This window comes from Myodes glareolus, chromosome X (assembly GCF_982192425.1).
Source record: "Myodes glareolus chromosome X, mMyoGla1.1, whole genome shotgun sequence".
Taxonomy (NCBI): domain Eukaryota; kingdom Metazoa; phylum Chordata; class Mammalia; order Rodentia; family Cricetidae; genus Myodes; species Myodes glareolus.
Window position 1 is genome coordinate 126,174,042 of NC_142053.1, and position 18,570 is coordinate 126,192,611.

The following is an 18,570-nucleotide window of genomic DNA, read 5'->3' on the forward strand; positions in this document are numbered from 1 at the left end:
TCAACACAACCCAAAGAAGGAACATGTAAAGAAAAAAGATAAAATAAAGAGGAAACGTATACTTTGGGGTTACTAGTGAAGAAAAGGCTAAATAAGAACAAGGTCCAATATTCACACACTCTCTCACACAAACACACACAATTTTCAAAGCAACTATTGTTATTATGGCGGAATATTCATGAACAAAAGGTATTTACTATGACAAATGTTTATAATAGGAAAAAATTGCAAATTACCCAAATATGAAGAAAATAGACAACCACAGATAGCATAATTTGACAGCATTTAAATATTTTATATAAGAATATAAGGTTAGGTGGTAAGAATTGGTTTATTCCTCCATGGAAACAGCCTTTCCACTTTTTTCCACTTCTCTGTGAAAAGGGGTTTTCAGCTCAGGCTTACCAATAACTAAGTATTCCCCTGCTTCTGTTGCCCAAGTGCTAGAGTTACAGGAGTGCACCATGCCTGGCTATGTAGTTATATTATCCTTCAATGGTTTTAAATTTGTGAATTTTATTCTTTCTTTGAGGCAGAGCCTTGTATATCCTAAACTGGTCTTGAACTGCAATGCAGGCACGGACAGACCTTAATTTCCCAACCTCTCGAGTGCTGGGATTACAGGTATATAACACCACACACCTAATTTATGCATGTTAGGCAAATACTCTACCAACTAAACTACATCTTTAGCCAAAGATTCCTATTTTTTGCAAGCAGTTCTTTAGTATATCTTAACTGCTTTACTGAATTAGAATCCAACAAATTGCTTTCTGAGTAGTAAAGAAGGCAATAATAACCCATTAATCTCCTGTTAATGTTATCTTTAACATAAATTAAATTCTTGCATGTTTTTGTTATCTGGTTTTACAACCTATTGATTTAATTTGACTAATTATTCTAATTAGTCTATCTTTATAAAATAGCTTAAAACTTAATAAAATAAGTACTTCTACCTGACATTTCCAGTATTTTCGTGGCTATCTTTAGAGCTTCCAGAATACATACCCTTAGATCAGTATCATTATTATTATTTGGGAAGAGGTGCTCCTGTGTATTTATCTAATATGTGGCAATAACACTGTATTTTAACAACTATTTTGAGAAAGAGTCTCACTATGTGTCCCTGGCTGGCTTGAATTCTCTATGTAGACTAGATTAGCCTTGAACTCAGAGGCTTACCTGCCTATTCCTCCTGAGTGCTAGATTTTAAAGATGTATAACACTACACCCTGCCAGTTCTAGCAATTTTACATCACCCTAGGAAACACAAGCCCATCATCTACAACAAATTCTTTTAAAATATGTTTTCTAAGTCATTTCGTTCATTATATTATTTGGGACTTCTGTGACAAATTTAAAGAGTTATTTTTCCTGTTTAAAAGTGTGTTTTCTATGAGTGATACATAGAGTGCTGGTGCCCATGGAGGTCAGCCTCTAAGACTGGTGTTAGCAACAGTTGTCAGGAATCATGTGGGTTCTGGGAATTAAACTCCATTCCTCTGTAAGAGTACATACACTCTTAAACCACCAAGCCATCTCTCCAGACCCCTCTACTATGAATTATAAGACAATATTTGACATTTTGCTTAATTTTTAAATTCAGATCCTCCATCAATTAGGATTACAATGAAGTTTCCTGGATTTAAGAACTAGTTTGTATGTTTTTAAAAGTTTTTATTATATTTTTATTGACTTACATATTTATTTAAGGGAATGAGGCGTGCATACCTGCATGCTAAAGCATGCATACAGAAACCAGAAGAAAGCTTTTGGGAGTTCATTTTCCCCCTTCTATCATGTGGGTGTCTGAATCAAACTCTGGTCATTAGTTAGTATTAAGCTCAGTGGTAGGCGCCTTTACAAACTGCTGAGCACTGGTATTTTATTAATGTGATGAATAACAATTTATTTATTCTCTTAATTTCATCTGCATATATGTATATGTAATATCAACTGTCCCTATTATCCATCTCTTTTTTTGAGAGAGTGTTTCAAGATGTAGCTCGGGTTGTCCTGGAATGGAACCTAGTATGTAGCAAAACTGTTAAGTTTTGAACAAAAGATTTTGTCTCATGAACAGAAAGTAATGAAGTGCTTCAAAGCTTAATAGCTGATAATACTCCTGCTTTTTCAAACTTTATCACACTCTCCAAATACTTGCACTCAATTAAGACAGAAAGTTAACTAAAGGATTCTCATCCACTTTACAAAGCAAGAAATGCCTGCTTATAGAAACTATATACTCTGATGTTTGCTTTTCCAGATTCCATCAAAGGCATACCTCTGCCAAATGCTGCAGTCTTGTCAGTAGTGGGGTCCTCTTGTCAGATCCAAGACGTGTGATATAGTTTGATCTTTTGCTAAACACATATAGAAGGTTAAGGACTGCCAGCACCACTTGCATATCAGACGAAGCCAATAAAGTTGTCAAATGCTAAAGAAACAAAAAGACAAACTTCAACTCATCAGACACCTGGTAATAAAAGCTAAAACTATTTTTCAGAAAGTGCAATAGAAGAAAAAACTGTAAACTGCAGTTCAAAATTATATCTGTGTCTCTACATAAGGATTTCAAGAAAGAATTATAATACATATATGTAGAACTAAAAAAACATTTCCAAGTGTTATGAAACTAAGCTAATTGTATGATATTATTTCCTTTAAGCTAAGTATAAAAAAAACTCATAGACGCTAAAGCTATCAAAAAATGGCTGTGTGCAATTATGCAAAATAAAACTATTAAAGATTGGGAGTAACCTGAGCGACTGTTTTTTTTTATAAACAAACATTCACCAATATAAAGAAGCAATTAATTGGTCAAAATTAAAACCAGTATGTAATTGAGTTGGAAATTAACAAAGACACTTTATTTGTTGATTATCTGAATGGTTATGGATTTCTTTGGATATCACTTCTATTTAATTATCAAGACCAAGGCAATCATTTGATTATTAAAGCTCAAAAGTTGGGTAAAGGCTAGAACTACACACAGCTGGAGTCAATACCCTATATCAGCTAGGTTTGTCTTTCTTCTCTCTTGGTGGGCTGGCTTTCCCTGAACCCCCTTCTCAGGCTGCTGCCTATCTAGGTAGCTGACTTGAAATCCAGTCAAGCTTCTACTGTTCTACACAGCAGCTATAAGCCTCACATGTTCATCATTATTGGTGGCAGATTTGGTGAAAAAATTGGGCAATCTTAAGGGAGGAATTAGTTAAAAGAAAATTTTTTCCCACATTAAAAATGGGAAACACATTTACGATAAAGTTAAGTTTCTGTGTGATTATGTAATGTGTGACTTAAAATGGAACAAATAAAGGGATAATCAACTTAAACAGTAGAAAATTCCTTCATTGGTTACAGTTAAGAACAAACTACTTACTTCTATGGAACTGTACAGATGCCGAGAAAAGCTGTACTCGATAAGCAAGGCTGTGAAGTTCAATACAGCCAATAGAAGCATTTTTAGTTGTTCCTTTTCTGGCCTATCACATACAAGCATCCATGACATATTCTCCACTGTTTGTCCAGCATCTGCCAGAATTCCATCAAAGCGATCCAACAGATCCACCCAGTGATATAACTCACACTAGAAAGAAGGATAAAAATATAAAAGCAACTGGAAATGGGTATACTCTAGTAATTTCAGTATTGAGGAGGCTAAAGTGGAAGGATTCAGAGTCCAAGATGAACCTGGGCCACACCGTAAGATGCTTCATCAAAAAACAACAGTAGCAACACTGAACATGGGTATTTTAGTTTTATTTAAGACAGAATTTTTTTTCCATTATTTCAAACAGATTTGTGTGTGTACGTGCAACACAGCATGCATAGAGAGGTCAAGGGACAAGTTGGATGGAGTTGGTTCTTTACATCTACTATGAGGGATACAGAGATCAAACTTAAGTCACCAGACTTGGTAATATGTCCCTTTACCTCATGAACTATCTTCTCTGGCCCAACTCATTTTTCTTCTAAAAATTTAAAAATGTCAATGATCTAGAACTGTGATACACATGCTAGAAATTTCTTTTTTTTTAAAGATTTATTTATGATGCATACAATGTTCTGCTAACATGTACATGCCAGAAGAGATCACTAGATCTCATTATAGATGGTTGTGAGCCACCACATGGGTGCTGGGAATTGAACTCGGGACCTCTTAACTTTGGAGCCATTTCTCCTGTCTGCTAGAAATTTCTTAAGTGACCACAGACTCAGACTATTCCATTATAGTTTCTCTTGTCATTATCAAAGCACACAAAATGATTTACTAACAGCTGTTGCAGTTTTACGTACCTTGCCAATGTTCCATGTTTTGATTTGCTGCAGTTCCAAGAGGAGTTGCTCATCATTACAAACTTTGAGTTTGTCTATTAAGGCTCTGCAGTCTGCAGGCTAAGAAAAACAAACAAATATTCACAAAAGATGTTTTTAAATGAAGAAACAAAGAAGAATGGGGAAAATGACCCTGAAGCCCACAAAGCAATCCAACTTTTGCTTATATAAAAACTAGATCTAAGAAATCTCATGAAGAAATACTTTCATTCCCAACAATCCACTATGCATTTGTTTAAACCTGAATGAACCTGTATATTCAGACAAACTACTTAAAAGTACATAGACAACAGAAATTAAGGAAATAAGCTAAGCAGAATTAAGTAATCTGGGACGTGGTCTAAAAGGTAACTAGAATGTCTGGTATTGTTACAATGAGTTGGAGAGACAGAAAAAGACAAAGACAGGCAGGCAGGCAGGCAGGGAGGGAGGCAGGCAGGGAGGGAGGGAGGGAGGCAGGCAGGGAGGGAGGGAGGGAGGGAGGGAGGGAGGGGAAGAGGAAGAGGGGGAGAGAGAGAGAGAGAGAGACCGAAACAGAGAGAGAGAGAGAGACCGAAACAGAGAGACTGAACAAATTCAGTTAAAGGAAAAGGCTAGCATTGATTTATTTTTCTACAATATTAATCTTGTAAACTAAGAAACTAAGACTCCATTCTTACTTGGTGTTTCCATTTGCATACATTCCTGATCTCTTGTACTGATAAACAGGACCAATTATTAATAAGGAGTGGATTGAGAATTTATAGTAAAGGTTCTGAAAGTGCAAAGGAAAAATGGGATAGGGACTGCGACAGGGAAGCATTCTATTAATGGACAACAGTTCGGGAAAGTATTAATACTTTTTATTTAACTCTATAAATGATGTCATGGGAACCAAACAAATCGACATTCTGTTTTTTGTTTTATGATTACTAAAGGGTCTGATTATGAGTGAGTCCTACTTACTGCCCATTTACTTACCAGAAAAACACAAACAACCTAATAAACTAGCTTGGAGAGGCAGTCCAAGTATGTGCCACTTAACTGAGTGTACAAAATAGGGAATTAAATACTGAAACCGCGTGCTCTTTTTTTTAAAAAACAAATACTGGATTCAGAATTAAAGTCAGTCTCTTTAAATCTGAGAATCCTCATCCAAGAGATGAACAGATACCACCTAGATACCCAAAAATGCTATTGTGAGATCTAAAACTAGAGGAAACTCCAAAGATTTCCAATGACTATAATGATATTTAAAAATATAGCTGGTTTTCTTAATCCAAACTACCACCCCTGCAAGGATCTACTTCAAATTTTTGTGATAATGAAATGTATGCAAAACCCTTAACACCAAAGCCTACCACAAACCAAGCTTAACACCCCCCTCCTCCGCCCCCTTTCTTTTAGTATAGGTTGTAGGACAAACAGTGAACCGGTAGAAATAACAGAAAACATGGCGAATTTGAGTGACCTGTTCACACAGTTAATCTGTTCCTTCCCTTCTCCATTTACTTGGATATAGAATCAAATCCATCTATTTAAATTACTAATGGCATACACATAGGCAAATCCAATTTTTGAATTCTGTGGGGGTTAGGTTAACACTTGGGTACTGTAATAACTTGCTATGTCCACATTACATGACATTTAATCTCTCACAAGCCAGAATCTGCTTGAATGCAATATAGTTGTTGGCAAAGGATACTATGGCCTTTGCTAAACTAAGATATTGCCTGTGACTGACGTGGGGCTTGCCAAAGATTCTGATTGGTAGCATGCCAAAGACACTTAAATGAGATGCCTGGTTCTACTGGGACAAACCATACACGCACAAGGGCAACTTATAATATAGCCTAGACCTTTCGTCATCTTTCCTAGCATTTCATTGTTGTGTACTGAATACTTTGAAGGTTACCAAGGAATAAACTAAAATAGTATACTTAAATGTTAGTTCCCAAACTAAAGTATCACGTATTTCTCGTTCTTTGTGGTATATGGAACAAAATAGAACAACTGTCTCTTGCTTTCTCTTTTTCTTCCCCCTCCCCACTTTTGTGAGATAGGGTCTCCCTATGTAGACCAAGTTGCATCCCAAGTACTGAGATTTAAAATCTTGTACCACCATACCCAGCCCGTGGTCTATGTCTCTCATTTTCAAAGGGAGTTTCTAACATACCTTAATTATAATTGAGAAACTTCTCTTAAAAATTATCACCACCCTTATCGTGGAATGAGGGAGGGAGGAGACAAAGATGTAGAACTGGTTCTCTCCACTTTATGTAACTCTAAGCGCTGAACTCAGCCCATTGAGCTTAAATAGCTAAAGCTTTTACCTGGTGAGCCATCTCATGAGGCCCAAGAAACATGGATGTGATAGCCCCACCTCTAGCCCACTTTTCACAGGGTTCATCTCTGACACGCATTTAAATCATCTAAGGTGCTTGTGTTTCCTCATCATAAAATTTACTTAGTCTTACTACAACATCATTCCTCTCTTTCTATGCTACATAAATGCAAACCAAGTGGGACTGTCCCCAATCATAAGAAAAGGCAAGCCATAAGTCAGTTCAAAGCTGCATACCAGCTACCAGAGTTTACATGAATTTCTTCCCATGGATATCAAACATAGGGGGAAATTCTTTGCGATGTTGCCAACATACTAAGTGATCACTTATTTTTAAATCTTAAAATTAAAACCTACTATTGATGCCAGTATGAGAAACTGGGCAATCTACATTACCTGAGTACAACAGGCAACTCAAGCCTTAAAACACATCTAGACAGTGACTTTATATTCTAAGAGTGACTATACAAGCCTTGCAATTCACTTAACATAAAAAATAAAATTTGCATTTCTCTGATCACCTGTAAGATTGATTCTTTCTAGTTAGTTTACTGGCTTTGTTCCTTCTCTGAAAGGTTTTATGCCCATTTTGTCATTGGGATATTCATTTCTTCTATTGATTTAGCATAAAGAGTATTAACTACATTGGGTTACAAATATTTTCTGCAATTTTTCATTTCCCATGACTCCGACACACACACACACACACACACACACACACACAAGCACACAAGCTTAATTGGGGTATTATGTGGCATATAAAAACAGCACATAATTAACATAATTTGGTTATGTTATGCAGAACTGGTTCTTTCCACCTTATGTGATTCTAGTGGCTGAACTCAGCTCAGCTTAAATAACAAGAGCTTTTACCTGGTGAGTCATCTCATGGTATCTAAACATAGATGCATATGCTCATATTACCATCACCACATTCCAGGTGAAAAACATATCACCTCCAAGTTTCCTTGTGGCCCGTTGTGTATTTTAAGAACATTTAACATAAAGTTTACTCTCAACAAAATTCTTAAATACCCATAATTTATCCTTAACTGCAACTTTTGAAACTTATACTTTTTCTTTTCAAATAGGCTATCACTATGTAGCCCAGGCCGCCCCTGAACTTTGGTTTTCTTATAGGCATGAGGCACCAGGCACCATACCCAGTTTTTACTCATTTGTATAACTAAATAATACAAAGCCATAGAACAATTCCCCCATCCCCTCCCATGATAACCACCATTCATTCTGTTGCCTACTGACATTACCTTTGACTATTTTATATGCCCCATATTAAGAGGAACCATGAAATATTTGTTCCTCTATGATTAGTTTATTTCACTTTTCATTATTCTGGGGGTTAATTTAAAAAATATTAGGTAACTTCTTCAACTTAATAATGAGAAAAACCCAAATAACCCAATTTTAAAGTGGGCAAAGGAATTTAAAAAGACTTTTCTCCAAAGACATATAAATGGCCAAATGGCACATACAAAGGTACTCAACATCACTAATAATCAGGGAAATGCAAATCAAAATCATAATGAGATATTACCTCATACCTGTTAGAATGGCTATTGTCATGTGTCCTTTTATTTTGGATATGGTATTTTACATTTCCATTTTGGTTTTTTTGTCCTTTGCTTTAATGCTTGGAAGGGCAATCCCCACCTAAGACAAGGTAAACATTCACCTGTATGTTCTACTTCTCCTATAATTTCTTTTAAAAATATCTGATTTTGACGACTTATCTATAATTTAGTTCAGTAAACAGTCCCCCACACCACCCCATCCAAATCAAAAGTAATTGTCTTGGCACATTTTATTGACTAATACTGTTCTTTCCCACAATATATAATCCCTCTATTAAGTTCTTATGTATTCTAGATTGTCCTAATTTTCAATCAGTAGATTCTTACACTGATGGAACTATCTCATTTTTAAAAACTTAATTCCTTAAAACCTTTTCTATTCACTTTTCTATTCAAATGATATAGTCATCATAATTTAGAGATGCCAAAACACATCAGAAACAAAATCAAATGAAAACATCTGTACAGTAAGAAAATTAATATGTTCAATATACAACATTTAATAAAAACCACACTGATATTCCAATGTCAAAGAACAAAATAAAAGAAGACTAACAAAAGTCAACAAACTTACCATTTTTGTTTTCAAAACCAAAGGGGAAAAACCCTGAGTTTTAACAGTAACAGTAAAACTTTGATTTTACATTTGCCTTTTCCATTGTCATACTGTCTTTTTTCTTATTGTGACCTGAGGATCCATTTCAGGGGCCCACAAAGTATTGTTCACTATTCCTTTTCCACAAAGCTACTAACTTTAAATAAAAACAGAAGTTCAAAAGGCAAGATAGTACTTTTATTTTCTTTGGTGTATTCAGGGTGAATACCCAAGGCCTCACGCATGCTAAGCAAGCACTCTACAACAGAGCTGTTTCTCCTAGCCTTACAAGTTGCTGTAGTAACACTTTCTATAAACTGAACATATTTAGTTGGAAGATCAGAATGGCTGCACTGGTCAATATTTTTTCCTGAAATGAAGAAAACAAGCAAAGCAAACTTGGATACTCACAGCCTCAGTAGGTGTCTTTTTCAGTTTAGTCCTGTCTACTTTCATGTTTTCAATTTTCTGCTTTAAGATCTGAAAAGAAAACCCCAAAGTAGTGAGAAGATAAAGTTGAAGATAACCTAGAGTTCAATATTATTAAACATACAAAATATTGGACAAAGTATATGCAAGATACCGAGTGTAAAAACACTGAAGTTATATTAATTCATGGGTATGACTATGAGATAGAAAAGGGTAAAGAATAACCTTTGATACAAATGGTTCACAATCCCTGTTACATAAGTACATAAAACAAAATAGCTGTTTTCTTCTTCTTTTCAAAGAACTTCAAAATTTTTAACAGTTAAATATGGCATGTTTTTTGATACCTCAGGATGAAAAAAACTCACTCGAAGACTCTAGTTTTGGGGAAGAAAAAAAAGAATTCCACTTCTGAGAATTCAGCTAAGTTTTAGGGATGCACACAAACATTTTAACTGCAATAATCTACACTGCATAAGTATGTATAATAGTAAAAAATCATAAAGTACCAAAAGTCCCAAAAAAGGACTGTTTTAAATTTTAAAATCTAAATGTTTTATGTGTTTTGTTTACATGTATGCATGCACATTGCAAGCAGACCTTGGGCTCAAGGAGACCAGAAAAAGTCATCAGATCCTCTGAAACCAGAATTAAGGGTGGTTGTGAACCGCCATGTGGATGCTGGAAACAAGTGCTCTTAACTGTTATCTTTCCAGCTCCAGGATTGATTTTTAAATGGACTATATCGCCACTAAAAACACTGCAGACAATTACATAACAGAGAAGCTCATGATTAAATAGAAAGGTTGTAACATGGAATTTGAATCTATTAAGTCAGGAATGGTGGTTCATACCTATAATCCCATGTTGAAGCAGAAGGGATCAATGGGAATTCAAGGCTAGGTTGGGCAATAGGATGCTATCTCAAAAAACAAACAACTAAATATAAGTCTATGTCTATAGAAAACACTCTAAAAAGGAAATGTATTAAAAGTGTTAATTTATAATGTCTCCATCAGACTGCCTTAGTCTGTAGGGCATTTTCTTGATCGATGATTGATATGGGAAGTCCCAGCCCACTGTGAGTAGTGACATCCTGGGCGGGTGTTCCTGGGGTGTTTAAGAAAAAGGTCTGAGTCAAGGTACTAGGAGCAAGCCAGTAAAACAGTGTTCCTCTCCACGACCTCTGGTTCAGTTCAAGACTCCAGGTTCCTGTTTGGATTCCTGCGTGGGTTCCTGCCCTGACTTCTTTTGACAATGAACTGTATGATGTCAATGTGCAAGCCATAATAAAACCTTCCCTGCCCCCGCCCCACCTTAATTCATGGCTAACCACGAGGATTATGTCTGATGGTTTTGGCAATATGCCTTTTAGCACGAATATAAATTGTGTCTTAAGAACAAAGACTTTAACTAGGAAATAACGTGTAAGACACCTTCTAGAAATGTCCTGACCATATATCACTTTAGTTAAGACCATGTAACTTGGAAAGCCCAAAGTAGGTAACAGTCTGATCAGACCTATGTAATCCCTGTGATATTTACTAACAGACAAGTCCTTAAAGATACACTGAACTAGGCATAGTAAGAAATCAGTATTTCTCCTATTATTAAAGAGGATACATGCATAGTAGTAGAGGTAGATTCCAGGCTCTTTAGAAAGACCTGATACTAAAAATATTAAGTAACCAAGCATGAAAAGACACATATTCTAGGTAGCTTCTGGCCTATTTGTCTGCTTTGTTTACATCTATTCAATCAATGGGTATTCAGGAAGAGTTGGTAAAATAAATATTCAGACTGTTACAAAGTATTTTATTTTGTTCTAATGATGGGCACATAGTATTTAAATATTTACAAGGTAATGTCACTGGACACACATTATCATTTCAAGTATTTATCACCCAAAATTTTGGCTCAGACTATATATGAATACTAAACAGCATTCTTCTACAATTAATATTTAGAATACATAATTACAAATTCCCCTTTAAAAAATTACGTCAGCATCCAACACAAATGAACAAGATGACTCCTACCAACAACTTCAAAATACCTAAAATGAGCCCAAGTAGTTACTGACAATAATCTTATTTATAGAGCAGAAACTTATAAACTGAACAATTTGTGCATTTTACTCCCAGGTTTGTTTTTTTTCTTTTCTTATGAAAGTTTTACAGCTAAAACCAGATTGCATTATTAGAGATGGCAGCTCCTTGTAGGGAAGCAATTAAACTGCTTCTGTTACAGGCAAACAGCCCCAACATGATACAATGCAAATAACTGATACATGCTTTCCCTTTAGAATGAGGAACAAGAGCAAAGTGTTCTCATCACTTTTATTCAAAGACAATGTTGGAAGTTCTAGCTCTTAATGGGACAGCTCACAAAAGAAAGCAACAGGCATACAGATCAGAAAATACAGAAAAAGTATTATGTACATTTTTTAAAAATCCCACATCTGCCCAGAGGGGCTGTGCAGACAGTTTGGTGATAAAAGCATGAGGACTTAAGTTCTCCAGAACCCATGTCAAACACGGCAGTGCCAGTCTGTAACTATAAAGATGGGGGAGAACCAGTCAGTCTAGCATCAGTGGAAAACCTCAGGGTCAGTGAGACTTGGTCTTTAAAACCGAGGGAACAACAAAGGAAGGTCCTCAAAGCTGAACTCTGCTTCCACATATACATGCACGGCAAGCACACCTGTGTGCATGTGCACTCACACCATGGAGATTTAACATGGTAGCACACGTCTTTAATTCCAGTACTCAGGACGCAGGGGAGAGATGGAGCTCTGTGAGTTCAAGGCCAGCCTGGTCTACAGAGTGAGTTCCAGGACAGGCTCCAAAAGCTGCAGAGAAGATTTAACATAGGAGAAATGTCAAATCTCCTAATTTGGCAGATAAACTTACCATTATTCCTAGTCAAATCCCAGCCAAGACTCTTGGGAGTAAACCGTAACTATTCCAAGTGTGTGTGGAAAAGCAAAGGAATGACAATGGTAGAAAGAATTTTGAAAAATGAAATGAGGATAAATCACTATTTGACAGTTCTACACATTTACATAAAAATTTAATTTTTTTCAAGCCCCACCCACACCAATCTGCTCGCCCATCCTGCTGGAACCCTTCTTCTCAGTAAGACCTCTATTTTCATTACTTCTTTTAGTGTGCACCCCACTGAGTTGAAATTAAGAGTTTCTTGTCAGAGCATTGGTGGGAAGTTATTTGCTCAAACAAGAGCAACTTAACAGTGGCTAGACCACTGAAGAAAATGCCATACCTACCCCAACAATGCTTAACTGCCATTAGACCAGCAGGAGTGTTGTCTGGTCTCATAGATGAGCCGCTATTTTTGGAGACAGTATTATTATGTATAGTCAGTAGTGTGAGGGTAACAGGTGTGTGCAAGGCTCATTCTTACCCTCTTGAGGGGTGAAGTCAAACAGTTTTGTCTGTTACTTCTTAGAAAACTGTGTGCTCATGAGCACCTGTGTTATGCATACATAAGGAGACCAGAAAACAACTTACAGGAGTTGAGTTTCTTTCCTTCCTCCACATACGTAGGATCTAGGTAGGGGTTGAATTCAGATTTGAAGCTAGTTCTCAGTTTTTTGTTTGTTTGGTTGTGAAGTTTTTTATTGTTGTTTGAAAGACAGTCTCTATACAAGGCCTTGGTCATCCAGAGACTCAGTATGCATACTAGACTGGCCCTGAACTCAGCGATCCACCTGTCTCTGCTTCCTGAGTGCTAGACATATTGGTTAATAATTATGTTTTTTTTCTAAACAGGATTTCTGCATAGCCCTAGCTGTCCTGAAACTCTTCTAAATAGACCAGGTAGGCCTCAAAAATCAGAGATCTACCTGAATGGATCTCCTGAGTACTGGAACTAAAGACATGCACTACCACTCCTAAATAGTTTCTATTTTTATATTAAAACTTAAATTGACAAACACTGTATTTATGGTGTCCAAAATGTTTGGAAATATGAAAATTTTAGAATTACTAACAGTTATTTCACATACTTTTCTTGGACACCTAAAATCTACTCAACAATTTTCATATATATATATATATATATATATATATATATATATATATATATATATACATACATACATACACACATTAACTATTGTCATGTTTTAAAATAGTCCTGGAATTCATTTCTCATAAATTGAAATATTGCATTCTTTGGCCAGTGTTTTCCCAATCCCTGGTAAATATTATTTCTGCCATTCTACACTTTCCATTTCTATCATCATATACAGTATTACGATAAAGGTGCACATACACATTCCCACTTGATAGCTATGTGTGGGGGCTCCTCAGGAGCACTCAGCATGAGCCAGGCTTTGGAGGATCCACAAGTTCAGGCCTTTTCCAGGGGAATAAGAGAACACTATATGATCTCTAGCCCCAATGGTGCCAATGATCCCTGAGAGGCTAGGGTTTTTGATTCCAGTGGTCTCAAATAGCAGTGTGGATCTTGGGTTTTGATTTCTGAGGGTCCAGCAATCACTTTACTGAAGGTTGGGGAGTCTACACTCCTGCAGTCTGAGAGGTTACTTCAGGCCTGTAGTTCTAACCACAGCTCTCAGACAGGGCTTTAGTGGGTCTGATATTTGGTATTTTGCCAACAGTGATCTATTCAAGGAGTGACTTAACACATCTAGTCACCTTGATGCTCTTTCTGCAGCCCCACCTTTGGTCCTGTTGATACACAACCAAGACAGGATCACCTACCTAAATGACTCCAATCTGGTGACAATCGACACCAGTCTCCATAGCTTAACTTCATGCAGACATACCTCTAAGACAAATCACAGAATACAAAATATCCAAAGACACTCAGAAGGAACAGTCAAAACTAAAAGACCAGCCAACTCAAACAGATGGGCAAAACAAAGACTATGATACAACCACTAACTCCCCTACAAGGAAATCCAAAGCTGTCGAGGTAATAGAAAAGTCTAAAACAGACTTCAGTCTTACTTTAAAAAAACAAAAATGAAATAACATAAAGCAATGATTATACAGAAGCTCCAAACAGATGCACAAGTTAAGGAAAATTTTCTAAGACCTTAACAAGTGAATGAAACAGTGGAAATTGCAAGAAAGTCTTAATATAAAATATATAATAATACAGAGGGGAAATTTAGCAAAAAGATCAAAACACTAAAAAAAGAACAAAACAAACTACTTAAAATGAAAATGATTAATCAAATAAAAACCACAACAGATACCTTCACGAACAGATAAGACCATGCAGAAGAATAAACTTCTAGGGTAGAAAACAAAGTAGAAACAACAATGCAAGCAAAAAAGTATGTGAGTGAGTGAGTGAGTGAGTGAGTGAATGAGTGTGTGTGTGTGTGTGAGTGAGAGAGAGAGAGAGAGAGAGAGAGAGAGAGAGAGAGAGAGAGAGAGAGAGAGAGAAACTAGAAACTACGGAGCATGAATGATATGCCCAAAAATCTTGGGATACCAGTCAAAAGGCCAAATTTGAGAATTTATGATGTAGAAGAAGGAAGAGATGAAATCAAATGAAACAGAGACTATTTACTGACATTATGAAAGCAAACTTTCCAAACTTAAGAGAATGAAGCAGACATCTACATATAAGACATAAAATTCCTTATTGACATGACCAGTCCATGACACACATCATAGTCAGAATGTAAAAAATACAAAGTAAAGAAACAATACTAGGGGACTGGAGAGATGGCTCAGAGGTTAAGAGCATTGCCTGCTCTTCCAAAGGTCCTGAGTTCAACCACATGATGGCTCACAACCATCTGTAATGAGGTCTGGTGCTCTCTTCTAGCCTGCAGACATACACAAAGACAGAATATTGCATACTAAATAAATAAATAAGAATATTTTTTAAAAAGAAACAATACTAGAAGTCACATGAGAAAAATATCAACTTACAAAGGCAGAAATATCTGAAATACTTCTGACTTTTCATTAATAACAACCACAAAAGCCAGAAGCACAAAATGAAGTATTTCTAGCTCTGAAGGTAAATAACTGTGATCCAAAAATGCTATATCTAGCAAAGTTATCTTTCAAAATTGATGAAGAAATAAGGACACTTCAAGACAAGCACAAATTCTGCCAACTAATAACCATCTAGCTAGCACTGCAGAAAATTCTTCATGGAATACTATTCATGGGAAAGAACAACAGCCTCCTTTGAGAACACACAATTATGAAATAAATAGATGAACTAAGTAGACTTGACAAAGAAATAACCATGTATAATACAGTAAATCAGCAAATTTCCAAAACTTCAATGAAAGAAAAGTGAATACCAGGGCTAGAGAGGTGGCTCAGCAGTTAAGAGCACTGACTTCTCTTCCAGAGGACCTAGGTTCAATTCCCAGCATGGCAGCTCACAACTGTCTGTAACTGCAATTCCAGGGGATCTGACACCTTCATACCAATGCACATAAAATAAATTTAAATTATTAAAAAGAAAAATTATCAATAATACAGTAAAACAGAATATCATCTAACAAATTTTAAAAAAATAGCAAATACCTACCCCATATAAACCTTAAATATAAATAGTCTCAACTCATTACTAAGATATAAACGTATGGACTGAATTAAAACACAAGTAATATGTTTGTCTCCAAACTAGGTAGCAAAGACATGTATCAAACCATCAAGAAAATGGGAAACCATAAACCAGATGTAAAAGTAGAGTTCAATCCAAAATTAGAGACACTATATATTAATAAAAGGGAAGAACTCATCAAAAGATATATTTTTATGTAACATATTGGAGTTCCCAAATTCCATAAAACAAACATCAAAAGGCATTAAAAAATACATAAGTCCTGGCACAGTAATAGTGAGGGATTTCAATATATTACCCATTTATATAGATTTTCTAAAGTGAAAATAGACAAAGAACTTTAGAGGGGATCAACCTGACTTAACAGACACATACAGAATATTCTAAAAGAAAATAAGCATTTTTCTCAGCAGTACATGGAACTTCCAAAACTGATACCATAGAACAAAATGTCTCAACAAATACAAGATAAAAAAAAAAGCAATCAAGCTAGTATCTTGTGTCTTATCAGATCATAATGGAATAAAGAGTTCAATAAGAGAAATTACAAAAAAAATAGGACTAAATAATACATTTTTTGAGGTAACAGTGAGTCAGTCATCCAGGAATCAAGGAAGAAATTTAAGAATTCTTAGAGAGAAACAAAAATGAGAACAACCTACTTAGAACCTCCCCCTCTGGGGCACAGCCAAGGCAGTCTTAAGAGAGAAAGTTTATACTGCTCACATTAAAAAGTGAAGCATGAAGCATATCAAAGCTCTCAAAAACAGTAAGCAAACCAGAGCAAAATAAATGGAAAGAGTTCATGTTTGTGAATAGAAAAACTCAATACTAGCAAGATGTCATTTCTGAGCCAGGTGGCGGTGGTGCATATCTTTAATAAATTATCCCAGTACTCTTGAGACAGAGGCAGCCTCGACAGAGAGAGTTCCAGGACAGGCTCCAAAGCTACAGAGAAACCCTGTCTCAAAAAACAAAACAAAGACGTCATGTCTTCCTAACTGAGTATATTTAATGCAATTCCAACTCAAATCTCAAGTTACGTGGTGAATACTGACAAAATGAATTTAAAGTTTATATGGAGATGCCAAAGACTCAGACCCAACACAACACTATTTCAAGATTCATCATAAAGCCATAGTAATAAAGTATAGTATTAGTCAATGAACAAATCAATGGAACAGAAAATGGAGCCCTAAGATAGCCCCATGTAAATTTGGTCAACATATCGTTGACAAAGAAGAAAAGGCAACATATGGATGGAGGTGTCTTTAAAGAATAGATGCTGGAATAGCTGGTTACCCATATATAAAAGAAAAACATCCAGACGACGTTGGGCGTGGTGGTATATACCTGTAACTGCAGAGTGAGGCAAGACCCTGCGCATCTTAAAAACATAAGACAAACAGAATAAAACTTTAGATCAACAATACACTCTTCAGAAAAGTCAATTCAAAATGGATCACAGAGCTACCTACAAACTGTAAAAATAATATTTCTCCTAGAAGATAACAGTAAAAATACTGATACTGCTTCCGATTATAACCAAAGGTATCATTTGATAAAGCAAAATTTTTAAGCTGTACTCTATTTTAAATAGAAAAAAAACACACTGAAGAAAGTATTTGCTAAATAAAGTTATCAAGGTAGCTGGGGTACAGGTAAAATGCTTAGTTCAATCCCAAGTACCAGAAGATGGAGAAAGACATATTAGAGAACACAAAATATATAAAGAACATTAAATCAATGAAACTTTTAACAGATACCTCCACCAGAAAGGATATACAGACAGAAAATAATCTAATAAATCTAATGAAAAGATGCTATACATCAAAAAGGTTTTAATAATCAGCAATGAGATTTCACTATGCTTTAATTACAATGAACAAACCTAGCACTGACATCATCAAGTGATGGTAAGGATGCAGAGTAAGAACTACCATAGATCTCCTGGAAGTCAGTTGTCTTAGTTAAGGTTTTTGTAGCTGTGATGAGACACCATGACCATGGCAACTCTTATAAAGAAAACATTTAAATGGGGTGGCTAGCTTACAGTTTCAGGGGTTCAGAATATAATCATAATGGACTGGGGAGCATGGATGGTAAGCATGGTGGTACATAGGCTGGCATGGTACTGGGGGAACAGTTGAGTTTCCTACATCTTGCAGGTAACAGGATGTTGACTGATAGTCATACTGAGGGAAGACTGAGCAAGAGACTTCAAAGCCTTCCCCCATAGTGACACACTACCTCCAACAAGGCCATACCTCCCTTTGGGGAACATTTTCTTTCAAACCACCACAATAGCTCAAATGGAAATGGCTTTTACAAAACTAAAATTAAACATACTCATAAGATGGGACTTAGCATTTGCATCCCTTGGTATTTGCCCAAAGGAGTTGAAAACTTATGTGTGTATATGTATGATATATATCATACACACACACACACACACACACTGGAGGAAAACTTTTCTTCACAGCTTATTTATGACTGTCAAAACTTGGAAGCCAGATCAGTAGTTTGGTGCTCTTTTGGGACTAACAGTGTGTGTGGGGTCCCCCGTCTTCCCCCTAGAGGGATGCCTCATCCAGCCCCATATGAGGGTTTGTGCCTAGTCTTATATGCCATGTTCAACTGATAACCATGGAAGACCTGCTCTTTTTCTGAAGGGAAATGGAATAAATTTAGGGGAGGGGGAGGAT

General features: G+C 36.1%; 1 protein-coding gene across 13 annotated transcripts in view; it reads right to left on the bottom strand.

Annotated features, from left to right (window-relative positions):
* The window catches only part of Huwe1 (HECT, UBA and WWE domain containing E3 ubiquitin protein ligase 1), a 132,879-nt gene that overhangs the window by 93,063 nt on the left and 21,246 nt on the right, over positions 1-18,570 (bottom strand). For 12 of the 13 annotated variants that reach the window (XM_048441621.3, XM_085684809.1, XM_085684807.1 and 9 more), the window contains 4 exons: positions 9,260-9,328; positions 4,300-4,398; positions 3,383-3,589; positions 2,285-2,437 (listed from right to left, as the gene is read on the bottom strand). In XM_048441621.3, the coding sequence (XP_048297578.1) occupies positions 2,285-2,437; positions 3,383-3,589; positions 4,300-4,398; positions 9,260-9,304 (504 nt within the window). In that variant the 5' untranslated portion in view covers positions 9,305-9,328. Of the gene's footprint in view, positions 1-2,284; positions 2,438-3,382; positions 3,590-4,299; positions 4,399-8,223; positions 8,333-9,259; positions 9,329-18,570 lie in introns of those variants that run through there. The other variant, XM_087902734.1, reaches the window with a different exon arrangement.